The following is an 11,614-nucleotide window of genomic DNA, read 5'->3' as shown; positions in this document are numbered from 1 at the left end:
GCCCTGCCCCGTGTCCACCTTTCAGTTCTGCACAGGCTTCCCGAGGCCCCACACATGGCGGCTGCTCCAGCCTCCTCCTCTGTGCTCCTGGCATCTTCCTGCTTGGTCCCTGTGTGGGACACACGCCTGCCAAGTGTCCCCACACAGCAGGAATGCAATTAACATTTCCTGCATGGAACAGAAATGGCCCTTCAGCTTACTGTGGAGAGAGGATCAGTAAGTCACCGTTGGTACATACGACAGTAGAGCAGATAGTTTACCAGGGATGTTGTAAAACAAAGGCCCTGAGCTTTTCCTAAGGAGACGTCCTTTGACTTCCTGAAAGTCACTTGGTTGTGGGGATGAAAGTGGTGGGCCAGGGTGGGCAGGGACCTGGGCACAGGGGAGCTGGGCCGGGGGCATGCAGGAGACTCTCCATAAACAAGAGAAGGAGCCCGTCGGCAGCCATCCGCTTGGGGCTGGGAGGGAGTGGACAGGTCCACTCCTCGGCCTGCCGGTGGCCCTGTCCAAGCGATTCCTAGAGAGTTCCTCTGACCATCACTGTGGCTGTTCTTCTCCTGGCTCTTAGTGAGGCCCCAGGTGCCACCCCAGCCCTAACCCCCTTGCCTGTTCCCAGATGTGGACACACCCCCCCATGCAAGCCCAGATGCAGACACGCCCCTGTCACCTCTGCCCAGATGCAGGCATACCCACCCCGTGCCTGTCCAGATGCACACACACCCATGTCATCTCTGCCCAGATGCAGACACGCCCCTGTCACCTCTGCTCAGATGCAGACTCAACCCCCGAAGCCTGCCCAGATGCAGACACAGCCCTGTCACCTCTGCCCAGATGTGGACACACCCCCTGTGGCTGCCCAGATGCAGACACAACCTCCTCACTTCTGCCCAGATATGGAATCATGGGTACCCTGTCCCCCCAATGGGTCTCTTGTGTCCCCACCTTCTCTTGACCTCTTTTCACCACAAGGCTCTGCAAGGATGGTGGCTTTCAGTTGCCAGAAACTTTTCCTAAGCATCAGAGCAGGCTTTAGGAGTGGGAGATGAAGGTGTGGCTCTTCCTGGGCCTGAGGCCTCTTCTCCCTGACTGAGCTCAGCGTCTCATCTCTTACTGATGACGGTCCTTATCGGCTTCTGACGAGGACTGTTTTGAGTTCTCAGTCTCTCCCACAGCCTGTTTGCATAGGACTGGGGGGACCAGGTCTTGGAGCTCACGCCTCCAGTGGCCACCTCTGAAGTTGGGAGGCCTCTTGCTGGGAGACACAAGGAGCGTCTGCAGCCAGCCGGTGCGCTCTTTCCGGAAAGCCCTTTACCCGTGGCTTAGACGTGCCCTGTTTCTCACTGGGAACCGCCTGTCTTTCCGTTCTGAGTGGTGGTTTCCAGACAGAGCCCCTTCCTGTCTACGCAGTGGGCACTCACTGTGTAGGGACCTCCAGGCCTTGTTCACCCCAAGCCTGGGTGCCCACCCTGCCCCTGCCCAGCAAAGCCCCTTGGTAAATCTCGTGAGATGGTGAATAAACTCCAGCACCAGCTCGGTCATTGGGCCTCTCACGGCCTGTCTAGCAACTCCATTTGGACCTGCCCTCGGCCCGGCCAGGCCCACCTCACCAGCCACCTGCCCCAGGCTCCTCTCAGAGGGCTCTGAAGAGCACAGCTGGTTTCAAAGTTAACAGAATTAGTGGTGGGAACTGCGTCCCTCGGGAGGACTTGGGGGCAGGTGTGACAGAGGATTCTGGGGCAGACCTGGACCCTTCTTGCCTTTAGCAGTTGTCCTTTGCATTGAAATTCAAACCCCAAATTGAAATAACAATGTAGCCAACATGCGCAGCCTTTGTGCATGAAATCCCTGGCAGGCAGGGAAAAGAGCTGGGGATCTTCTCCAGGCTCATAGCTGGGCCCACCCTCTTTTAGGCAGGAGGAGGTTTTAGCCCTAACACCAGCCCCAGAAGGCCTTGCTGAGGTCTTCGTGGTCAGCTCACTGGCTTGGGGCGCTCTGATTAAACGCCAGGTGAAGGCCATGTGGGCCTTGAGACGAAGGGAGGGAAGAGGGTGTGTCCTGAAGACAGCATTGGAGGGACCGAAATGTGTTTGTCCCCTTGTTATTCCAGGACCGGTCGGGTGGACCTGACTTGTTTTGTCTCTTTCTTTGGGGAGAGCCAGATGTTTGAGTTGTTTTATATTGTTTTCCTTGAAGTTGGAGTTGATTATCTCTAATCACATACTTGCAAGCAAGTGCTCTTTAATGGAGGCCTATTAATATGCTTTCTATTTTTTGCTGTGCTCAGTTTTATAGATTTTCCCAAGTAAGGTTCATTTTTGCCATTTAAGGAAAGCAAACAAAGACAGAGCTTCCTAATTATTCTCAGTAATTATTTTCCGTCATGTCCTTGAATATAGGATATCCTCTCGCATTTTCTGAACAGACTTCACATTCTTCTGCTTTTCTTCTTCCTTTGGGAAACATCATGGCGCTCGCAGCTGGCCAGCTCAGCCTCCCTGGAAGGGAAGGGGCAACTGAAGTTCACCTCGGGACGGTGGAGTCCGCATCACAACTGCACCCAGGTGGCCACGGCGAACGACACCACCCTCCGCGGCTGGGACACCCGGAGCATGAGGTCAGTGGGCGCACCACGCGCGGGCCCCGCTTCCTCTCCTCCCGTAGCCAGCAGAACCGGGATGACGGCGGAGCTGATCGTGAGCCAGATGCATTTGGGGGCGCATGGTTGGTTTGTCTGCGTCGCGTTCTTGTAGGAAATCATAAATCTTCATCTTGTTTCTTCACCCCAGATGAAGCGAGCACCTCCACTGCTGTGGAACCGGCGCACCTCAGTGGCTGTTGAGTGTTCCATGTTGATATTCCCTCATTAACAGCGGTTGACGATGAAAACTAGGCATTGGGGCTTTGGTAACACTGAGCCCTTCTCTGATGAGCCGCTGCAGGCTGACAGCTGCAGTCCCCAGGTTAAGTCTCTCCTGGGGTCGTCCTTGACCGTAGCTGTGCCTTCTGGAGACACACCTACATAGGGCAATCATAGTTTGTCATTTAAGTAATTATACCCAACAGCCAGCAGCTCTAATGGAACAAATACGAGCGAGTTTTCCGTTCCAGTTGTGATTTTGATAGGCAAAGGAGTGATGGTAGCACGTCTGTTGCCGTGGCAACGGAAGCCCACACAAGCTTTTTTAAGATACGGTTTATCCCCTCAGCACACCATGGTTTATCACTGAGCTGAAAAGACGGATGTCATGCAGTAACTCGTGTTGATTCCAGGGTGGGGGCACAACTTTAGATTTAGTTCCAAGGCCCCTCTGAAAACTCAGGGGCTAATGAAGACTCAGTCGCCACTTCCTCCCTTGTGCACGTCTGTGCAGAGGGCTTGTTTGGTTTCCTGATCAGAAGCTGGAAACCACAGACTCAGCTCGTGATGAACGTCCTGCTGAAATCCATTTCTCCATGTCCTGTGGTCATCATGTCCTTCTTCTGCATGGTTCTTTGAAGGATATGAAGAATTTCAGTAGCTGAAGACAAGAAACTCAAAGACTGACGTTACAGACCAAACAAGCAAACAAAAAGATGCCCGTGGCTTTGATGGGCAACATCTGGCAGTGGCCTCATTTTGCCCGTGTTGTGTCTGTGGTGAGGACGTGCCAGCGCAGCCCAGAGGGTCCTGGCGCCTTCTCACTGACTGTCATTTCTCCTTTTGCAAACAGCTTTGGTTTGCACGGAGCCAGGATGCCTTTGGTGCTTTTCCAGGTGCTTTGATGCTTTTGTGTGGCAGTTACCGGCAGTGGAGCATGCAGCAACCTTTAGTGAATACATCGTGCCCGTGCGACTGTCCATCCAGTTCCCTGGGAATCTGCCAAGTTTTTAATTTTCTACCTTTGCCTGTTTCCCTTGAAAGATTTAAAGGTTTAGGTATTATATTTTAGGGAAGAAATACTAAGATATTGAAAAGGTGCAGGATATAAAAACCAGAAGATTTAAAAGTGGTTTAGGGCTGGGAGTTCTAACGTGAGAGAAAAAAGAGGAAAGGAATTGAGTTCATCTACCTTGGAGAGTGGAGAACAATGACGGTCTTCAGATAAGTGAAGCAAATGACAAGGCACAGAAGTTCCCCATTGCTCATCAGCCCCACTGAAGCCTGCGGGTGAGGAAGATAAGCAATGCAGGAGTGATTTCAGTCCCGCCCACGGCAGTGCTGGGGAGGCCGTGCAGGCAGGAGCCGCTGGGCAGTGCCAGGCCATGGGGTCTTTGCTTTCCCGGTTGCAACCTTTTGTTTCAAGCCACTGTCCAGCTCCCCCTCCCCCGGATGACCTGCCCTCTGGGACTCATGACATCAGAGGCCATAGGCAGGATATTATGACTTCAGACCCTGCGAGGAGCAGCCAAGGACCATAGGATCCAGGGCAAAGTGAGGTGTGTGAGTGCGTGTGTGCACGTCTGCCCTCTCATGTGTGGATGTGTGCGTGTGTGTGTACATACATATGTGGGTGTGCACACAGATGCACACGTGAGTGTGAAAACGCATGCGCTGTGAACAGCCGTGTGACTCATTTCAAAGAGTCCCCTTCTCCTGCCCTGGAGCGAGTGGGTTGCACTGGCCACCAGCAGTGTTGGACCCGGAGCTGGTGTGGACAGTGGAAGGGTAAGCCCAGCTGACACGGCCTTTCTGGCTTCCATGGCCTTCCCCACTGCTCCTCCCTTTCTCTCTCTCTCTCTCTCTGTATATATCTATAGATAGATAGATAGCTGGCCCCTTCCTGCTTCCATGGCCTTCCCCAATGCTCCCCACTTTCTCTCTCTCTCTCTCTAGATGTATATATAGATATTTTTGTGTGTGTATACATACATATATATATGTATATATATATAAAATTTCCCAACACTATATTCTACCTTCATTCCCTATCTTTTTCTTTTCCTTCTTTACTACATCCTTCCAGAAATGTGTCAGGCATCCTGTCCAGACGTCTGCCTCACGTCCCCGTGGCGGCTGCAGCCCCTCTGGCATGCTCTCATTCTCAAGATACTAAGTCACATTTTTAATGGCTGCAAAGCAAAATGCCTTCCATGGCTCGCCCGGAGGGTTACAGATAAGCTCCTGGAGAGATGAACGTGGCCTGACCGCACAGGGTTGCTGGGATGCAGGCGCTGGTGCCAGCCTCCTCCTGCAGGGCAGGAATGCCGAGGAGACGAGAGCACCCTGGGCCGGGGGATTCGACAGGGTCCCGGGAAACCAGTCGTGCCTGCAGCACTCAGTGGCTTTGCATAATCCGTTTGCTATTTTCCTATACTGTTCTTCCTTCTCCCTCAGCCAGATCTATTGCATAGAGAATGCCCACGGACAGCTGGTGCGCGATCTTGACTTCAATCCCAACAAGCAGTACTACTTGGCCAGCTGCGGAGACGACTGTAAGGTGAAGTTCTGGGACACCCGAAACGTCACTGAACCCGTGAAGACCCTGGAGGAGCACTCCCACTGGTAGGGCCGCTCCTGGCTGCTTCAGGGAAGAGGGGATCATGCAATTGATTTTGCTAATTACTTTACCATTGGGAAAGACACAAACGAGCTTCGTTTGCGCTGCTGTGCATCATTCAGTCAACCCAGTTTTAGTTTTCCCAAAGAAACACTAATTCCAAATCTGAATGTTTGTGATTTATAAACATAGGAAAAGAAGAAAAACATTAAATTCTGTTTTCTCTTGAAACAGTGCTGGTTCAAGTATGCAAAAATAAATGGGCACAGATGTTCACGCGGCATTGTTTGTAATGCCGGAAACCTGGAAACCACCCAAATGTCCATCACTAGGGGACTGGTTAAGTAAATTAGGTGACATCCGTGCAGCGGAGATGAGGCAGCTGTCAGGAGAATGTGGAGCGTCTCTGTGTGGCTGTGGGAAGATGTCCGAGGTCACTCATTCTCCCTAACATATTATTTGAATGTTTTTAATGTGCTGGGTACTTTTTGCTAAGTAAAAAGATCAGGTTGTACCATGGCATGTACAGCATGAATCCATTTTTATGCAAATAGAACGTGTGTGCACACACAGGGGTGTACACAAGTGTGAGTGACAGAGGTATGCGGAGGAAATGTCTGAAAGAGTAAGAGCCAAAAGCTCATCAGGAATCCTCCCCCCAGTCAAAGAGGGGCATTCCCTGCATCTCTGAATCGTTTGCATTACTTATCTGAAGCTATATTGTTTTTGCAATCAGAAAGTAAAAAGCCTGGATTACTAGTGCACAGTTTTGATAAATTCAGTGACTTGCTGGAATTTCCTGTGGTCTGAGTGGCTGGGCCTCCCTGTGCCCCTGGCCATGCTGGGTGCACCTCCTAGTGTCAAGGGCCCAGCACTGTCTGCCACCCGGGCCCTGGAGGTTGTTTTGGCCTGGGCATGACTGGGAGGCAGAAGCTCCCAGGCTGTAGGACCCGTGCCAGAAAGAAAGCTGATCCCAGTAGGCAAGACCAAGGACAGCCCTTGTGCCCCAGGAGGCCGCCATGCCCTGGTCTCAGGACCCACAGTCACTGTCAACTGGGAACATGCCATGAGGCTTGTTTGATATTACAGGATATCACCGTGAGGCTTGTTTGGTATTACAGGATATCACCGTGAGGTTTGTTTGGTATTATAGGATATCGCTAATCCACATGTTGCTTCTGGGGCAGTTTTTTTTTTGTTTTTTGGGGTTTTTTTTTGGATTTTAGAAAGCTTGTCTGAAATATTGAGTGATAAGCCTTCTCCTCCTGCAGGTTTCAGCCAGCATTTAGTCTTCCCTGTCTGTCAGGACTCAAGTGAAAGCTACAGTAAACCCAACCTCAGTGGAAAACTGCCTTATGTCAGGCCCTGTGATTGAGGCTGATTGCCTGGCAGTGTCTAACGTGAGCCCCAGTCTAGTGGGGCCCTCAGAGCCGGTGTGGCGTGTTGTTGGTTGCTTGTGGGTGGCGGGTCATTTCAGTAGCTGCCTTGCCCTCTGCAGGGTGTGGAACGTCCGCTACAACCACTCTCACGACCAGCTGGTCCTCACTGGCAGCAGTGACAGCAGAGTCATCCTTTCCAACATGGTGTCCATCTCGTCAGAGCCCTTCGGCCACTTGGTAGACGACGATGACATCAGTGACCAGGAGGACCACCGTTCCGAGGAGAAGTAAGGGCATGCACTGCAAAGCGGCTCACACCATACCAGAGCCTCCTTTCCCCACAGCCATCTCCCGAGCCAGGCTGTGTAGATAGAAAGCTTCCAGGTGCGCGTCTGGGGGACACTCTCTTTCCCCACTGCAGCTGTGGAGACCCACAGTTCCAGGGCTGCCGTCATTAGCAGCCCAGGTGGGAGGCACTGCAGGTGGGTTGGGGTTAGGTGCGGTTTTAAAATAGATCTCTGTGTGTTTGTGTTTGTATTCCCTGAATGCAATAAGAATAATAATATTTTAAATCTGTAAGATTTAAAAGACTGTCACTGGTGTTCAAACTTGAGCATGAACAATAATGAGAACAAATATATCCCAATCCTCACAGCACTCCCTGTAAGAGACGCATCACAATCAGTGTCTTCACTGGCATGGATTTGAGTGTGTTGGGGTCAGGTTGTTGGCCATCAGCTCACGGGCCTTCCACTGACTGGTCGCAGGGCTGAGACTCCAGGCCAACCTTCCCAGTTCAAACGCAGGTCCTACTTCACTTCTAGATACTCTACAAAATGTGGTCAACCATGATGTGTGTTTTCTAGTCATACCATCATTGTTCTGGATTTTCCCAAAGCTTTTTCTGGTGCACTTTGATTTCCGATCCTAGGTGAGATGGGAGATTGCTAAGGGCGCCCTCTTCATGCCCACATCTGGTCAGCGGTGCAGTGCCAGGGCCCCTGTGTCCTTCAGTGGCCCACCTTCACAAGTGGCAGCTGCTTCCTGGGGGGTGACTGGGCACGACTCAGATGCAACCGCAGACATTCATGCCCCAGGTTCCAGAGGAAGGAGGTTCTGGAATAAAACCCTGTGAAGTTGGACAGTGGGGTCCAACCTCCTGAAATATGGTGGGGTCTGTCACTCTGTTTTGGGATCCTTTGCACTGTTTTTTGTCTGAATTCTTCCCCTACCCACCTGAACTTGGTCTAAAATTCCTCAGTGAGAAGACCTCTGTCTTCAGACTCTCTTCTGCAGTGGCGATGGGCCCATCTGTTTGTCTCTTGATTCTACTGGCTTTGTTTTGTTTTTGAGACAGGGTCTCACTCCGTCACCCAAGCTGGTGTGCAGTGACACGATCATGGCTCACTGCAGCCTTGAACTCCTGGGCTCAGGTGATCCTCTTACCTCAGCCTCCCAATTAACTGGGACAACAGGTGCACGGCACCATGTCTGGCTAATTTTTTATAGAGACAGAGTTTTGCCATGTTGCCTAAGCTGGTCTCAAACTCCTGAGCTCAAGCGATCTGCCCACTTCAACCTCCCAAAGTGCTAGGATTACAGGCGTGAGCCAGACTCTGTTGTTTTTCTGGTCAATCCTTAGAAACTCAAGTCTGCCGTAGAAGAGTATTTAAGCACACGCACGGTGGAGTGTGCCCAGTAGTCTCCTGGTGCCTTTGGGCCTGGCTTCCTTTACCATCCTCTCTGCCAGTGGCCCAGGGAGTCTGCACTTGCTCACCATGTCTGTCCCTGTTAGGGAGGGAGCCCGATGGGCCCGCTGGTCGGAAGACTGCTGGAGTTGTCCTCTGGGCGGCGGTGTCATGGGAGCAAGGCAAGATGGAAGGAGATGATCAGGGCTGCACAGACGTCTTAGGACACCCCTCAGTCCTGATGTCCTGCTGCATTCAGGACACCATTATTCCCCCTGAGGATTTGCACCTGGCATTTGTCACACAACAGCAGTTGACCACTGGCAGGTCCACTTTGTGGGAAGCCAACTTCCCAGTGATCGTGCGAGCTCTGGAGGGTCCGTCTTGGTGGAGGGGCGAAGCATTTTCCTACAAAGAAATGCAAAAGCAGTTCGAATGCAGTACACAAATTAAGTGGGAATTATTTTGTGAAATGGGAAGAAAGTGCCAGAGAAGCCTGTGTCCGCTGGAAAGTGGCCACTGTGAGCCAGGCAGGGCCCCTCCCCACGCGCACGCCGTATGCTGAGGAAGTGGTGGCTCTTGTGTGAGGATCCCCTGGTCAGGGCTCCCGGTGAGGGTAATTCAGTCAAGGGAGGCGAGGTGGGAAAACATCCCGGGTGAGGCCAGGCAGGTCACGCCCCTGCTGTTCCCACTGGGCTAAGGTTGTCTTCCTCTTGGTGTCATGGGGGGAAATCCTCAGCCCAGCCCCACTCCCATCCTAGCAAGGCCCCTTGCGCCCCAGCCTCTGACTCCTACACAGCCAGGAGCTGGACCAGCTGCTTCCCAGGGTCCTTTCTGCTCAAGCAACAGGGGTTTTTACATCCTGTGTTGTCCAGACACGGTGACCGCTTTCCCCAATCTTTCCCCTGAGCAAAGGAGGCCCTTGGAAGACTTCGGACAGAGTATCACCCCAGGCACCCGTGGGCCAAGGACCGAAGCAACCAAGATACCACGTGCCAATGTCGCCGATTTCCATAAACCCTTTGAGAAATGCCTGCTCCTCACGGCGACAGTGAGGGTTTCTGGGCTTCCGCAGGGACCACCCCACTGTCCTTAGTGTGGGCTCCTCTAATTCTTCCTATCCCACAGCGGAGAAAGCTGAGGCCCCGGAACCTCTCGTGTCTCCTGATGGCAGCGCTCGCGTCCTCCCTGCGCCTCTCCTGGCCGGCCCACTGGAGCTGCCGAGCTCACGTCCGTCTCTGTTGCATTGCAGGAGCAAGGAGCCCCTGCAGGACAATGTCATCGCCACCTATGAGGAGCACGAGGACAGTGTCTACGCTGTGGACTGGTCCTCGGCCGACCCGTGGCTGTTTGCCTCCCTGAGCTATGATGGGAGGCTCGTGATCAACAGGGTGCCCAGGGCCCTGAAGTACCACATCCTGCTGTGACCCCCGGGCCTGAGTTATCTGGGTTCCACTGGGTGCTTATGCTCCTGGCGGGTTCTCAAACAGTCACAGCTCTTTGGAGGTGACTCATTTTCCAGGGGATCCCTCTCTGGGAGGGTGATCCGTCTCTGGGAGAGCCGCTGTTCCCTTCCTCTAGCAGCAGCGTTTATGAATGGGGTGAATGGGGCTGTTGTCGACGGCACAGCTAACGCCTGAACCCAGCCCCTGTCGGCAGAGACGGAGCCCCACATTGTTATGGGAATAACGTTTTCTGTTTTAAGGGTGTTAGGAGTTTCACTTTTTAAAAAAATGTTCCTGCAATAGTAACTCTTCCTTCTCTTCAGAGTAAACAATGAAATAAAATAAGTCCACACTGCACAGATGCTCGGCTCATTCTTTCAGGAGCTCTGCCCTGCGACTGCATCTCCTGGGTCTTTGTCCATTTTCTCTTTCCTGACCCAGGAAAAATGCAGATGGACAGACGTGTGCTCTCCACGCCGCCCTAGCATGGAACTCCCGGGGGCCATGGAACTCCCGCTGGCTGCGGCAGTGGTGGGCACCTGGCTCGCGCCCTGGGCTGAACTGGCGTGATGCATTTTCACTGCTGGAGACACAGGCTCTGCCCGTCCTGGGCCTCTCCTGGTCTCTGCAGCCTGTCCTATGCTCTGTCCTGCCCACCTTGGCTGGTGGCCTTGGAGGTGCCGTCCTCCCTCACCGGGGAGCTTGGGGTTGGGCTGCCATGTCTCAGTTGTCGGGGACCCCATCCTCCCTCACCGGGGAGCTTGGCGTTGGGCTGCCACGTCTCGGTTGTTGGGGACCCCGCGCTCACAGGCTCCTACACTCATCAGTGCCTCTCCTTAGGAATCTTCAAACAGTGACCGCGCAGCCTCGGTTCGTGGTTCCCTTGGCTGTGCGGGGCCTGTTCTGTGCATCTGGTGCGTGTTCCCACTGGAGAAGCCACCCGGGCCCTGGACTCGGGGCTCCGACTCCCTTAAGCCTCCACCTGGCCAGGTGTCCCTGCAGGGGCCACTTCTGTGCTCTGCTGCCCCAGTCACCTCATCCGTAATGATGGGGAAGGACGGGCTGAGCTCCCAGGCCCGTCAGCTCCAGCGTTTGACAATTCTAGGACAAGCCTCGCCCAGCCTGCAATGAGGACACGTTCCTGCTGCAGTGCCCCCCCGCCAGCATGTGTGCTGTGCTGCTGATGCAGTGCCCCCGCCTCCGGCAAGTGTGCTGTGCTGCTGATGCAGTGACCCCCGCCGGCTCGTGTGCTGTGCTGCTGATGCAGTGCCCCTGCCGGCACGTGTGCTGTGCTGCTGAGGACACTGTGCACCCAGACAGCCACATCCTGGATTTTCTTTTCATAGATGGGAGTTCACAGCGAAGTGGAGGCCATAGGGGAAGGATGAAAAGGTGGGGTCCTGGGGGAGAAGACAAGTGCTGAGGGGGGGTCCACAGATGGGGGCCATAGGGAGGGGTGCGTAGGTGGATGGGGCTGTGGGGAGGGGCGCTGCTGGTGGGGAGTCAGGAGAGGTACACAGCTGGGTGGGGCTGTTGGAAGGGGCACACAGGTGAGGAGGGGCATGCAGGTGGGGGGGTCGTAGGGAGAGACACATGGGTGGGTGGGGAGTGGGGAGGGGGGTGCT

General features: G+C 53.7%; 1 protein-coding gene across 2 annotated transcripts in view; it reads left to right on the top strand.

Annotated features, from left to right (window-relative positions):
* Nucleotides 1-10,346, top strand: part of EIPR1 (EARP complex and GARP complex interacting protein 1) — a 173,795-nt gene extending 163,449 nt beyond the window's left edge. For both annotated transcript variants that reach the window (XM_017860314.1, XM_017860315.1), the window contains 4 exons: nt 2,478-2,614; nt 5,315-5,482; nt 6,976-7,143; nt 9,797-10,346. In XM_017860314.1, the coding sequence (XP_017715803.1) occupies nt 2,478-2,614; nt 5,315-5,482; nt 6,976-7,143; nt 9,797-9,971 (648 nt within the window). In that variant the 3' untranslated portion in view covers nt 9,972-10,346. The remainder of the gene's footprint in view (nt 1-2,477; nt 2,615-5,314; nt 5,483-6,975; nt 7,144-9,796) is intronic.
* The last annotated feature ends 1,268 nt before the right edge of the window (nt 10,347-11,614 follow it).

This window comes from Rhinopithecus bieti, unplaced genomic scaffold (assembly GCF_001698545.2).
Source record: "Rhinopithecus bieti isolate Rb0 unplaced genomic scaffold, ASM169854v2 scaffold_51905, whole genome shotgun sequence".
Classification (NCBI taxonomy): Eukaryota; Metazoa; Chordata; class Mammalia; order Primates; family Cercopithecidae; genus Rhinopithecus; species Rhinopithecus bieti.
Note: the sequence above shows the minus strand (reverse complement) of the source record. Positions and strands in the feature narration are given on the sequence as shown.